A 14707-nucleotide genomic window follows, 5' to 3' on the forward strand; every position below is an offset into this window, starting at 1 on the left:
TGCAGCTCGCCACACATAACATCTCTCCTAAGTGCAGAATTGTGAATTCAATTAGGCACTTTTACTTCTCTTATTCTGCTATTTGCTCACTACAGAGTTGACAATCAGCTCGTAGGAGGATGCTCTGTGTGTGCAGACACACGGAACCGAGCCACGCCTCTGTCCCATGTGCTGACACACAGAGACAAGTACATGTGTTTAGTTCCCATCTGTGCAGATGAATTAAAACATACTTATTTCTATCTGACAGAACAGCATGCACCCTAGAGAAAGGGATTTTGGTACCATTCAGATGCAATACTGGAATCATTTTAACAACTGAGATTTCCATCCTTCACAGTAACGTATCAGCTTTTATAACCAGTGTTAGCACGATTCAGGCTGCACTCAAATTAAATTTTGTGCTAATACTAGACTGAAGCAGCAGTTAGATTGAAAGATTTGTTTACATATTGCCAAATATTTGAAAGGATCTGTACAGATATGGGATTCTGAAGTTGGACAGTACAACATTCCCAAATTAAAATGCATCCCAAGCATTGCATCTCCATTCCACAAGGACAGGTGCCCCACACCGAGAGTCAAGAGGATTACAAGAACCATGGTTTAATTGATTTGGAGGGGGTTACATTTGGTTAATCAATGCCTTTAAAACCATCCCAATCCTCAGGACAGGGTACCTGTTACAACACATTAGACTCATCTGAGAATGTTCTTAAAAGAAGAGGTCTGACAGAAGGTCTGGCCGACAATGAATCAGGTGCCTTCCTGCTGCTCTGCAACAGCGAGGCAAAGAGACTTATAGCACACGAGCCCTGGGCCTGCCTGGTCACACAGTGCAGGACACACAGCCCCTCTCACAGTCCCCCATTTCACAAGGGATGGGGCAGCACACCCTGACCAGCACTGCCTGGGTCTGCAGTGCCAGAGGCATGGGGGGTGCTCAGAAACTGCCCTGCTCCTCAAAGTGTTTGCAGATTCACGCTGCAGGTGCTTTTGAGGGAGCAGAAGACATCTCTGATCTCCTCACAACTGGTATTTTAGAACAGCAAGAAATGGTGGAGAGCTGCAGTGAACCCAAACACCAGGGACAGGCAGTCAGGGTGCTTTGCTGTGGGTGACCCCACCAGTCCCACAGCCAGCAGGTCCAGGACTGGCCCTTGATGTGAGGCTGGTGGGCTGTGGCTTGATCACTCACACAAAGCACAACAGCAGCACTGACAAGTGGGATGGACTGGGGAAGCTCCTCCTAGGTCAGACAGCCCTGAGCCATTGGACAATTCACCCAGAGGACAACCAGCATCAATTCCACCTTGTCCCACTCCTGTCTGGTCCACTGAGACAAAACTACAGCAAGGAAGGAGAGCGTAACCAGCTTTGTCTGTGTCCACCTCACCTGGACACCCTGAGCACGACCAGCTCACCCAGCTGAGCTGCAGCAAGAGACCCAAGGGCAAGAGACAGACAAAATATTTAAGCAGAAGATTTAAATTAAGGCAAAAGGTGAGGGAAAGCGAGGTTCTGCTGTGTGAGCACATCTAAAGGGGCGTTTTCAGGAGTTAGGCATTAGAAGGAAGAAAAAAGCAGTGAGCAAGCAACACATTGCGACTCAGAAAGGAAATCACCTTATTCACTCCAAGAAAAGCTGTGATTGCTGGAAGTTTGAGAAAGCATGAAGATAGTGGATGTTCCTGAGGAAGGAAGGCGCTTCGTTACCTAGTTCACAACAGCACAAAAGACAGAAAATTGCAGTACAAGAAAGAGAAAGGCAGAAACCAAGGAAAACACAAATGCGCCTTGCAGTTAAAAAAACAAACAGAACCAAAACAAAATAAAAACAACCACCACATTACCACACAGAAAATTTAATAAAGGCCGAGCAGAGCTGATGTGCTGTTATAGGACACTGGGAGTGAAACCCTGTCCCTGACTGGGATCAAGGGCAAATGCCCAACAACCTGGCCTAAGTCTTTCCTCCCCTTCCAGAAGGGACCCTTGGCCACCAAGCTGTGGTTCAGGCTCCCATACAACGTCCCTAATTTTGGTTTTCACTGTGTGCTTCCCTGGGGACACTGATCTTTATTTTGTTTCAATATTAAGGTCAGGATTCTTAACAAGGGTTTTGATTTGAAATCATCGACCTGGTCCTAGATGCCTTTACAAATCAGGCAGCTGACTCTGGTGTCTGATGGCTGGCACAGATATCCAGAGCTGGTATCTCCTTCAGGCACTTACAATAAAGCTCTTACTCAAAATGTACATTTAAATATGGCTCAGCCTATGTTTAGTTTGGGATGCACATCTGAAGAGACTTTTCTAGTTGACACTCACTTTGCTTTGCTAAGTGATTTCACAAGAGCCTTTGTTAAATGAATAAAAAGCACTCTTGAAAGTAAGTATTGCAAGAGGGGCCAGATCTTTGCTCAGCAGCTGAAGGCAAAAATGGGTCACCCTCCCAGGTGAGCTGAGCTGGGGCTCAGAAATCCCCAGGTCACCCTTGCAGGACACTGGCCCCAAGCTCTCCTATGTCTGCAGTTGAGAGCAACTCACTCCCAGCCCATTCAACAGGGGTGTCCAGCTGGAAACTACTAAATCACACCCAAGTGGAAGGTACATGGATCCTCACAAAACACAACCACAGCTCTCTCACCATCTCCCCTGCTTTCACCTTCAGTGATGCCCCATCCTTAGGAGTGTCCAAGGCCAGGCAGGATGGGGCCCTGGGCACCCTGATCTAGGAATGGCATCCCTGCCCTGGCAGGGGGCTGGACTGGGTGATTTCAGGGAGCCTTCCAACCCAGAGCTTCCTGTGACTCCTCAATGGCCAGGGGTGGGGGTTACCTGACTGCATGTGAGCCCAGCCCACGCCCCTTCAGCTGTGCCCTGCTGCAGCCCTGGCACAGGAAAACCCCAGGTGTGAGCAGAGCTGACCCTGCTCCCACTGCACAGCACCTGGGGACACAGCCAGGGGAGCAGCCCTGCTGTTCTGACACAAAAACAAACAGCTCTTCCCAGGACAAGATAAAGGGTGTCTGGTGATCAGTTCAGGCTGGACAAGGCCTATGCTCTTCTCTAGGAGACACCACATTCCCACCCAGGGAAGGCACAGCTTGACTCTCTCCCTGCTGCAGATCTAGGCAGGATTTTTAGAATAACTTTTGGACATGTGAAAGAGCAAGGCAAGACTCTAGAAAGCCTTCCTTGAGACATGAGTGGTATGTGCTATTGTTAAAGGTTCACATCTGGTGCCTAAGGGTAAGAACAGTCTTCCTAAAAACACAGTGTGATACATCACCTCCGTTCCTTACCTGATGATTTTTCTCTTTTATATTTTTTAAAACTATTAGAAGAATTTCTGGGAAAAGGCTGATAAAGATCAGGAGAATTATTGCCAGCCATGTGGAAACAGAAGTCAGCATATGAGCAAATACAAAATACATTCTTTGCTGCTTCAAGAAAGGCCTGAAAAAGAAAGGATACAAACAAATTCTGGTTAACGTGGGTTTTCCAAGAAGATCAGAACCAAAGGAGACTTCAGATAAAGCTATTAGCAGTTCTGCCTCCCTTTCAGACACAGATGGATACAGCACAGAAACACACTGTCCATCCTTCTCCTAATGCATCTCCTGCCTCCAGCTGCACTGTTTCTGAAGAGTGCCATGATCCATTTTGCATCTTCCACATCTGTTTCTTTTCAGGGTGGGAAGGGGTTTGAATTTAGCCACCATCACTGATAAATTATTCACCTCATCAAAAATCAGGACATTTTATTTCAGTGTCAGGCTTGGCTATAGCTTCTGGTTTGGTTTTGACAGGGGAAATCCAGAGTCTCCCAATCACAACAGGTTATTTGCCCCTTCCTCCTTTCCTTGATGAGGGAGAGCAACCAAGAGCTGCTTGTGAAAAACACCTCATCAGTAACTCATGACAAGGATCCCCAAGCTGTTTTTGCTTACTGTTAGATCAAAAATATTGAGCTATGCAAGTTAAACAGTAGGAAGAGTTTTCAGTAGAAAATTCACATTTAGGATAGAGATGTGGCCAGATTGCAGATCTGGATCTGTTGGTCAGCAAGAGTTAACTGAAGAGCTAAAGCTTGTGACCTCCACACAAAATACTGAAATCTGTTTCACATCCTTATTAGCAGGTTGCTGGATCAGGGATCCAGCCAATATCCCATGGCAAAGCAAAGGTGTAAAACAGAGGTGCTGTGAATGTCAACTGAACATTGACTGCAGCACAGGAAATGCAAAACTGTCATGTTTGTAATGTACTAATGTCACCTGCTTTTGCAACACATGAAACCTACAATCCTGGGTGCACTCACATCAATGAGAATTTCTCCTACTCAGATCCATCATTTCAACACCAGGACCTGGCTTTCTCCTCCTTATTTTCCCCTCTGTCCCAGAGGACCAGGTCCCCTTTGCCCTGCATCTGCCCCACCTGTTCCTTCTGTTTCACTGAGGTTCTTCCCACCACAAGTTCTTTCTGTCTCTCTCCTCCACATGCACAAACAGACCCTAAAAGGTTTCCTCTAGAACCCCCCAACAAAGACAAGAGCCTCAAGCAGCAGAAAAGCAAACACCTCGTGCCCAAGCCGAGCACCTGGATGATGCCCAGGGTGTTCTCTCTTGGAGGCTCTTCCCTCTGCTGGGCTGAGCCTCCTCCCACAGCTCTCATGGTGCAGCAGCCCTCCTCCAGCCCTGCCCTTGGGGCTGTGGGGGAGGCAGCCCTGTCCAGCCAGCAGGGGAAGGAGCAGCCCCTGGCACCTGCCAGTCTCAGGATGCCCTGAGGAGGGGGTGCTGCACTGCCAAAGCCAGCACCGGGCACTGCCCTAACCGAGGGGAAAGGGAACGGTACTTGCCAAATGACTCCTCCCCAAAAGAATGAGAAAAACACATAGAAAGCAAGGGAGCCCCAAATCACAAAGTGGTTCATCCACGTCCAGAATCGGGTATCTAACGCTAGCTGTGGGAACAGAGAGACAAAAACAGGCTTTAGATGCACAGTGCATTGCATTGCATTGACGTGACATTTCAGACTGGTTTCACATTAAGGCTGAAGGTTCTCCAAACAGCTACCTCTGTGCATATGGGCACCAGGAAAAACATTTTCAATGTCCACAGTCTGGCACAATGTTAGCAGGGAAACAGTGGCGTTCTAATTGTAACTGACACTTTTAAATGGAATAAATTTGATGCAACCCCTGATCCTACAGGAAAGAAACATCTAAAGGTTACAGGGACTGTAATTGCCTCTTGTCACCACCTGCTGTCCTGAACCAAACACAAAAGACCTTTTGTAAGGTCTTATGCAAACAGTTTGTTCTGGAAAGCTCCATGAAACAAAATAGATTTGCTATTGTTATTTGACACATGTGCTTTTGTGATCACTTTGGCACTCAGCCTTGTCTGAAACAAGGTGGACAAACCCAAATTCTCTATTGCTCCTCTCCTCTTGCTGGAACTAAACATCAAGAGGTGAAAGTGTGAGGAAAAGTCAACCGTAACCAACTGCAGTCCTCAAAAGAGGGGAAAAATAGAAAAATAATTTAAACAAAACAAACACTAAAAGAGCACAGACTACACAAAGGAAAGTATAAGCAGGTTCTGCCTCTATGGGAGAAGATTTAAGTGTGGTGGGAAATACTCAGACACTTGAGCACATCCAGCCCACGGTTTCACAGTGCACACCAGCCTTGGAAAGGCCTGCAAGGAGTGCCCGAGAAGGAAGGGAGGGAGGTGCTGACCTTGAGAGTGACGGTGAACACCAGCACGGTGAAGACAATGGTCCCAAAGGTCCAGTTCCCAAACACCTGCAAAACACACGGCACTGCCACAGCGTCCTGGCCTCCTGGGCAGGCACAGCACGGGGACAGGGACAGGCAGGGAGCAGGGGAGGGCAGGGACAGAGCCACAGAGCCACGGGACAGGGACACGGGCGCTCGGCAGCTCCCGGCACGCGCCTCGCACGCCACCCTGAGCCATGCAGTGCCACAGACAGACAGGGGACAGAGCTGGGACGTGACAGGGACAGCCTCCTACTAACAGCAATGTCAATGAGGACACGAGTCACTGCACCACCTGCAGCTCAGGGTTTCTTGGCCATTTACTCAGTTTCTGCTTTCTCGCCACACCCATCATCATCATCATCATCTCTGCAGTCCCCTTGCAGAAGGCACCAGTGGGTACTGGTGCTGTCCCAGCTGGTTTGTTTGTGGGTACTGGGGACTATGCACACAAAGGAAAGCAGATACTGTCTATAAATCCAGTGATGGCAATGAATGGGAGAGATGCTTACCAAAGGCTGTCAAGTTCTGAATGCATACATTAAAACAGAAAGTGAAATGTAAAAGTTTCCAAAAAATGCAAAAAAATTAAAGTCAATAGGAGTGAAAAACGAGTCAATCAAACATACATGGATATTATGAACAATTGCTGGTAGCAGTTCTTACAGGCATAAGTGTTTACAGAACAGGACATAACCACAGATCTTATTGTAGTGCCACATAGATTTGACCTCTGAAGGCATTTGCAGAACACATCAGTGCTTCATGTTTCATTCCAATCCAACCAGAATGGCTACAGATACAGAAGAGCACTGATCTGACAATACAGGGGCTTGGCTGCATATACTGGGGCCATAAGTGCTGGCAGTGATGCAGTGTATGGATGTACATATAGAAATTTCATCAGCTTCTCTCCAAGTGTTAGCCGCTAAAAGGAGTTTTGATGTTTTCAGGGGTCACTTGTGATGGTGTAAAGAAGTTTCCCATCAGCCAAGATCTAATAACACACTGCACATTCCCTTGGGGAAAGGGTCCTGAAACCACTCAGGCCATCTGAGCAGCTGCCCTGCACTAGTGATTTGCTCTGTACTCAGTTAACCAGCAAAATAAGAAAAAATGAGAAAAAAAGGAAAAATAAAAAAACCCTCCATCTTTTTTCCTCCTCTTTCTGTGCAAGTTAACCCCAGCAGCTCCCACAGCAATGCAAGTGCTCATCCCCACAGCAGAGGCACAAGCAAGCAGGCAGCAGGGACAACAACACCCTGCTGCCACCAGCAGCTGAGGACTTGTGCTGGCTCCAAAAGAGAGCAAAAGGCCAGCCCAGCCCTCCCTGGGGCAAAGAGGCTGAAACCAGAGCCCCAGGCACGCACAGCACACAAGGAGCCCTGCACCACGGCTGCCCTAGGGAGCACCATCATCTCAGCAAGGGGGGCTAACTCAGCTGCTCACAACCAGCCCAGCACGTGCTCAGTTCCAGGCTGTCCCTGCTGGAAGGACAGACAGACACTGCCCTGCCCTGGGCCAGTGCCTGGGATCCCACACAGGAGGGGAGAGCACTGTGCAGAGTGTTGAACAGAGCTGTGTGTGAGCCCAGTCCTTTTACCTAGTGAGTGAACCAGCTCTGCCCCGTTTCCATGGCGATCTGGAAAGGTTTTATTTCAAGCATTTGCTGCAGGATCACACCATAAGCAAGGCTCCACTGTTGGACAAGACTGGAGACATAGTGCACAGCTCAAGCAGATATTCCCTGCCAGCACATCAGAGGCAGCACACAACACAAACACTCATCTTCCTCTCTCTGGGGCCATTACCTTTCCGTTGTCTTCCAAGGACGAGTTTTGGAAAAGAAAATAAACCCCAAAGAAAAACACGAGTCCTTCAAAGGCGCCCAGAAAGGTCCAGTAGAGGAAGGGCCTCCACTGCAGCATGGCATTGTCTGACACCTTCCTGCCAAGAGATGGAGTAACAGCACCATCAGCACAGGCCAGGCTGTGCTGCAGGCTCCTCACAGCAGGGCTGGGGGCTTGGAGCCAGCCCTTGCAGAGGAGCCAAGGGGGGAAACCACAGAAATACCTGTCAGGACATAAAGAACACTTCTAATATCAGCTGCTGATCATGGCAAATCACAAGAGGTTCAGCATATGAATTGTTTTGTCTTTCTCCTCTAGTAAAACTTGGATGAAAAAAGCACAAAGTGAACAGAGGCAATGCTGTCCTGAACCTCTCCTACAGCCCCTGTGCTGCCCATGGTAACTGACATTTTCTGCTAAATTTTAAAAGCAGGGTAAGGCTAAAGAGCAGCTGTATGGGATGCATGAAATCCGTGGTGTGTTTCCCTCTTTTTGTTGAAAGCACAAAGTCCTTTTCTGAGAAAAGCTCTGCAAGTCCCGTTCCCTGAGGTGGTGTTTTTCTGCACAGGCTGAAAATAACCTCCTGAGTTGTATGGTGGGTGTTTTTATCACAGGGGTTGTAGCAGGAGGCTCCTGGCTGAATGCAGGATGAGATCTGGCATGGAGGCAGCAGCAGCAAATGGATGGGCCATGATCAGAGCTCTGCAGGGGCCACACACAGGGCCTGGGGAGTGGAGGGTGGCTGTCAGGGCAGGAGGGAGTTAAAAACAGCTCCCTGCATCATTATTTTTTCACATTACTTTCTGTAAAGTCCCCACCTTTTCTGCATTATTCTCCTTAACTCCTAAAGCAATACATCCACTTTCAGCAAGATGCACTTTGCACGCCTGGGGGTGCTGGGCTCGTGTAGCTGCAGTTTCTGAAATGAGATCCTATTGAAACCCACCCAGGATGATGCTGTGACCACACTCTAACATGTCACAACGTGGGTCTGAGAGACCAGCAAGGATAAACCAGACTGGAAGCGTGGGGTACTGCAAGCACAGAAAATACAAGCAGCTTCCTCCCTGTGAGCTCTGTTTTGCATTCCCATTTCTGTCCTGCAGTGCTCGTGGTAAACAGCATTTCCCAGAGTCAGGATCTGCACTGCAGCAGCTCAGCACTTCCTGCAGCAGCAGCACATGCACACTCTGAATACCCCAGCCAGGCTGTTCCCCTCCACACACACCCCAGAGCCCACCAGGGGAAGGCACAGGGGCTGCTGCTCCTGCTCTCTGTCGCACAATATTCAATTACCAAGCTATTTAAATATCCAGACCGTGAGGGAATATAGAGCTCTAATCAATCATGGCCCTGAGTGTTTGCTTCAGAACCACCCAAGCCCCTTCCCAGCCTCACAGCCCTTGCTGCATTCACTGCTGTTTCTATACCTAAGGCAATGTTCACACAGTATTTCAGGCACCTGGTAACTCCCCTTCCCTTTGCTGCACAGAGGTCACTCTTGGCTCGAGCACAGCTGTGCCACACACAGCTCCTCCACTGCTGAGGAGCATCACACCACAGTGGCAGGGCTGGCACGGGCCACTGCCCAGAGCAGCCCTGACCTGGCTTCTTCCCCAGGGCTGAGCTGACTGCCAGGCCAGGGAATTGGCAACAGGGAGGCCTGGAGAGGGGCTTCCTCCAGAAAACATCTTCCTTAGTCTTTGCTGAAGGGTGCCCCAAGCACGTGTGTGGGCAGGGCTGGCAGGAAGATGGAAAGCATCTCTGCTCCTGGGCAAGTTTGGAGCATCCCCCTGCTGCAACCAAGGAGAGAAAACAACAGGCAAAGCAGAGGGAGACAGTCTAAGCTGTCCTTTTCCTGGGCAACGTGGCAGGACACAGTGTGTGGATTGATGAACAGAGATCCCTGGGTTCTGACAAGGGGACCTGGCCTGTGGAGGGGAAGCCTGGGGGACCACATCCATTGAGACAAGCTGAGAACCACCTGCCTGAGCTGGGCTTCAGAAACATTCATCTTCCTGAAAATGAATGGATCTGTTTTCCTCCTGAAGGCTGCACCTCCCCTCCCTGCATTGCACACCCCATCACGTGCTTGGCTCAAAGGTAACGTGAATGAATGGCCTGGCCACACTCACAGCTCCATTTTCTTCTGGATGAATCCCACCTACAGTTTACCCTTCACAGAGATACAGCAGTGCAGTTTGCTAGACCAGATACTGTCAGAGGATAAACAAGCAGCAATAGGCAGTAAACACAAGGCTGCTCAGCCTGAATGCAGGAACAGCAGAGCCAGAGGGACAGAAATGGCTTTTGCTGCCCTTCATGGTGATCCCCATCCCAGGACAGGGACACCTGTCCTGCTCCTGCTTACACTCCTGCACCCAGACAACTCAAACCCCAGGTACAGAGGTGTGCAGAGGCTTGCCCAGCCCAGCAGTACTCACATGTAGAGCTGAGGGTCCGAGGTCAGGGTGTCAATGCTGATGTGCTGCTCCAGGAGGCTGTAAGCCAGGATAGGCAGTGATGTGAAGCAGATGTTGTACATGGTCAGATAAGCAGCATCATACAGTGGCTGGGAGGAGGAACAAAGGGTTACATGAGACAGACAGAAAAAGGCCTCTCCACAAAGAAATGAAACCATAAATTACCAGCCTCTGCATACCCTCTGTCACACAGATGCCCTCCTTGGTCACCCAGCACAGCCTCATTGGATGGAGCTGTGCTCTGTGCAGTGCAAGGGGGCACAAGGCACCTGCAGTGCCCAGGAACCTGCCCCACTGGCAGAAGTTTTGTAACTGGCTGGTCTCATCTCCAGCTTATCCCCAGAAAAACAGGGCTGAGCAGCCCCTGTCACAGCTTTCCTCTTGCTGCTCCTGTGCTGCCATTTCTATTAATACATCTGATGCCTCCTGTGGCTCTCTAAAGACTAGACTGGTTTAGAGGAACTATAGCTCCTTTTTTTAAAAAAAGGCAAGTGTTTCTGCCAAAACAAGCAGAGAATTCTCTCTCACCATTCACTCTTCCTGTCACTTTTGAACCCCAATAGACACAAAAGCCCCTTAAGTTGACACGAAAGCCAAAGCTCCTGTCTCCAAGCACATGAACCCACTCACACATGGATCTGCCCCTCTGATGTTTACTTGGATTAAACAAAGCTCTGCTAACACCCATTGTGTGTCTTCTTTTAAAAGACAGAAAGAAGGAACCATTCTTCCTTCTGAGTGACATTTTTAATGCACTGAAATGCAGCAGAGGAGACAACATCAGGAAACTGCTCAAAACTCGTTCTTGTAAGAAAAGCAGAAGTAGCAAAATCAGGCACTGACAAACCAGCCAAACCCTTCTCTCACTGCTTCAGGAAGGTGTCCACCTGTGCTTACAGCTGGTGGATGGGAAAGGAAAGAAAGCAGATTGCTTTTTTTTCAGTTATGGCCTCAAAATATTATGTTCCAGATATGGTGCTGAGCAACGAGGCCAGCTCCTACTGTCCCCTAGAGCAAGGTGGTGAAGGGACAGGATGCCAAAAGCCAAGTCTCTGCTAGGAGGCCTCATCCTGCCACTTGCTTTTTATCTTGCCTTTATAGACAAATTAGTGGAAGTTACCTGCTGTGAGAATCCACAAAAGAACTGGTATAAAAACTGTGGTAAAATGAAGCAAAGGTTCTGGGAAAACAAAAGACAAATGGTCAGCAGGGAAGCACTTGACTTCTCAGTCTACACCCAAGTAGTTTTTCCTGTTATCAGACGTTAGTGTCTGACATTACAACATCAGACAAGGTAGGGCACTTGTTCAATCAAGCACAAACCCAATCTGTGTTAGTACCTGCAGGAGACACTAGAATGCTCACATTCCTCTGGGAGCACTATTTTCAATGGACAGGCACATGGCAGGCACTGCCTGTCCCAGGGAGGGAAAACAGAGCTACAGAATAGCCCACACATTTTTTTCCTGTTTATTATTTTATTCTACTGCCAAAGAAATGCACAGGATAAACAAAGAAATCAGCTGTACACTGCCCCTTACCTTATAGAAGAAATACTGTACAAGGTGTGCTATTCTCACATAATATAAATGCCCATGTGCTAGTAGCAGTTTTCTTAAATGTTTAAACTTTGGCACAGCATAGTCACTGTTTCTGGAGGCCTGGCGTCCTTCTTTGCCTTTTATCCCTGCAGACAGAAGCATGGCAAGGGTTAATCCCAAGGGCTGGGATCTGGATGCTGCCCCCTGGGTTTGCTCACATCACTCAGTGCCTCAAAGGGACAAAGGCTGAGTTTCCCTCCTGAGAGCCCCAGGAGACCAAACACGAATACTTTGTGTGGTTTTGGCTCCACAACACTCAGACCTGCCTCTGGAGGTTTTAAGCTATATTTAGGCTGCTCTGTGATTTCCTGTAAGAGCTGGTGAAGGGTGTCTGGGCAAACCTGATGGAAGAGAAGGAATTGGCTCCCCTGGGCTGGCCTGCATCTCACACAGCTCAGTTATTCCCCTGCAGCTGCTCAGCCTCCTGAGACACCCCCAGAGCTGTTCTGCTCCCAAAAGCCACATCCAGATGGACTGCATTGGATTCCCTGCATTAGAGGGCACCACAGCATTTCCAACAGCCCAAATGAAGAATGTGCCCTTTCTCTCCCACTGGCCCTTCCTCAGTGGCATTACAGGAGGCTCCCATATTTCAGACACCACCTGCAGACAGGAGGAGTCTCCAGCTGCTGCCAGTCACAGGGACAGGGCAGGCACAGCACACTGGGCCCCAGCCCCACAAAGCCCTGTGGCTGCTGTGCTGAGCTGCTGCCACCAGCTGGCACTGGAGCCTGGCCCTGCCACTGCCCTGCCACCAACCACCATCTGTTTGCTGCTGGTGCCCCTTTTCCCTGAGCCCCAAGCAACCCTTCCCACCACTGCTCTGGTCACAGAGTTTTGGAACACCATCTGCAGTGTGCCCCTGACACAGAGAATGGTGCTAGCACAGGTGAGCAGTAGGTGATGATCTCACCTCTCTCTTCCACAGCAGGGATGGTAAAACATTGGCACAGGCTGCCCAGAGAGGCTGTGGGTGCCCCGTCCCTGGGCACACTCAAGGTCAGGCTGTACACAGCTCTGAGGAACTGGAGGGAGCTGAAGGTCTCCCTGCTCACTGCAGGGTTGGACCCTTTAAAGGCCCCTTCCAACCCACACTGCTCCATGATTCTGTGACCCCAAGCATTAATCTGGAGTTAAACTCTGCCTCCAAGGAAAGCAAGAGCAGACTTCTCACATTTTTCAGTGGGACTGGTTTAGCCATGTGCAACCAGAAACACCAACTGCACCTCAGAAGTGAGCCCCAGCCAGAGCAGACAGGTCTGGGCTGTGAGATGGGTGTTCCAGGGACTCTTACCTATTCCAACATGTGCTTCCAGAATCATGCTGACATCATTTGCACCATCCCCTATCGACAGCGTTATCGGGCTTCCTTTTGTGTTCTTCACCATTCGCACAATCTAAGAGATTTTAAAAAAGGACAGCAGCAGAACCCAAAATTGTTAAAAAGCCTCCAGAGATCTTCCCACTGCTCCAAGGACAAGCAATCAGGCTTTTACAGCAGCAATATAACACCTGGAGAGCTCAGGTTAATAAAAGCCCTCTTTACTTGCTGTGCAGTCACAACCAGAGCAAAAGCCCAACCCAGCTGTGCAGGGCTGAAGGACAAGATTTAAAAACAAACCCCAGCAGCAACATCCTGCTCTTCCCTTCTGCCAGACCCTGTTCTCCCAAGGGTGGGCTCTCTCACGCATCCCAGGGAGCAGAAACACATCACTTATCAGGCTGGGACATCATCTGCTGCAGTGAGGAAGTCACCAACTCCACTTGACAAATTTGGAAAGGAAAAAAAAAAAGAGCAAACTGGGAGGTTTTGTTTATTTCTAATTGGCCCGGGTTTATGGGTTCCTGCCAGCCCATTAAACAAAGGGTTTGCATTCAGATTTGAAAGAATGGTGTGCTTTCATCATGCCCTGAAGCTCAGACAAGGCTTACACACAGCCTGGAGAAGTCCTGCTTGGTTAGGATGCTCAGGTGAAGTCCCAGCTGAGGAATTCAGCCTGTGTCACAGTGAGAGGTGAATAAATACCTGTGCTTTCTGCAGAGGAGCCATCCGGCAGCAGAGCACTGCAGTGCACTTCAAGCAGATCTGCAGGAATATGCTTTTGTAATTGCTGGAGCCACAGTCCTGAGAGGGGTTGAGTATCAGCGACAGCGTGGAGCCATCTATAATCAGTCCATACTCCTGAGTCAACGTCCAGCTTCTGGGCACAACAAGGAACACGTTTGAAACTGCAACACACTAACTCAACCTAGCTGCTGGTATCATCTTAGTGAAAAAAAAACCAAACAACCTGGCTTTGGGTTAATCTTCTTCCCATCCATTTTTTGGGGCTTAGCAATTTTAAAAGGCTTAGGCTTAGCACGTGCCCTCACTAAAGGAACAGTGCAATGAAGTTCAAAGCCAATTGATAGCAGAGATGATGAGCAAAGCAAAGGAACCACTCACAGTGTCTAAAGCACCCAGGGCCCCAGCATGGTCCTACCTCTGCACCTGAAACGGGCACGGCTGGGTCCTCTGGCTCACTCACCTCTTCAGGCCACCCCTGGCTTTGGGCAGGTCCTGGATCAGCTTTTTGTGGTACTCCAGCAGCAGCTCATGGAGCCGATCCTCCTTCCTGTCGCTCTCGCCCACCGTCCTGGCCGTCAGCTCCAGCAGCTCTGTGCTGGTCTGGAACAGCCTGCAGGCGTAGCAGGTGGACTTGGCCGTCTCCATCTTGTCTCCTGTCAGCACCCAGACCTTCATGCCAGCTGCGTGCAGGGCCTCGATGGTCTCTGCCAGCTGCTCCTGCAGCCTGGGAACAGAAGCACAGCATCACTCTGCCTTGTCACACAGCCCTGAGCCTGGCTCTGCACCCAAAAACACCAGCTCAAGAGAAGGGAATCGACTTTTCCCCTGCTGGGGAGACCACTGCCACAGGAATAAGGATTACAAGTCAGCAATACCAAATTTTTATTTGCAGACAAAAAGAGAAATCGCTGCTT

General features: G+C 49.4%; 1 protein-coding gene across 10 annotated transcripts in view; it reads right to left on the reverse strand.

Moving 5' to 3' along the window:
* Positions 1-14707, reverse strand: part of ATP11C (ATPase phospholipid transporting 11C) — a 55292-nt gene that overhangs the window by 3764 nt on the left and 36821 nt on the right. Inside the window, exons 19-30 of one of the 10 annotated variants that reach the window (XM_071442141.1) lie at positions 14254-14517; positions 13752-13926; positions 13020-13122; positions 11666-11811; positions 11245-11304; positions 10086-10213; positions 7603-7738; positions 5753-5818; positions 4868-4971; positions 3309-3462; positions 1626-1716; positions 755-776 (exon numbers count right to left, since the gene is read on the reverse strand). In XM_071442141.1, coding sequence (XP_071298242.1) covers positions 1627-1716; positions 3309-3462; positions 4868-4971; positions 5753-5818; positions 7603-7738; positions 10086-10213; positions 11245-11304; positions 11666-11811; positions 13020-13122; positions 13752-13926; positions 14254-14517 — 1426 coding nt within the window. In that variant the 3' untranslated portion in view covers positions 755-776; position 1626. Of the gene's footprint in view, positions 1-680; positions 777-1625; positions 1717-3308; positions 3463-4867; positions 4972-5752; positions 5819-5876; positions 6320-7602; positions 7739-10085; positions 10214-11244; positions 11305-11665; positions 11812-13019; positions 13123-13751; positions 13927-14253; positions 14518-14707 lie in introns of those variants that run through there. The other 9 variants (XM_071442139.1, XM_071442140.1, XM_071442144.1 and 6 more) reach the window with 9 other exon arrangements.

Source organism: Agelaius tricolor, unplaced genomic scaffold (genome assembly GCF_023055355.1).
Source record: "Agelaius tricolor isolate 1412-34295 unplaced genomic scaffold, bAgeTri1.0.p SCAF_17, whole genome shotgun sequence".
Taxonomy (NCBI): domain Eukaryota; kingdom Metazoa; phylum Chordata; class Aves; order Passeriformes; family Icteridae; genus Agelaius; species Agelaius tricolor.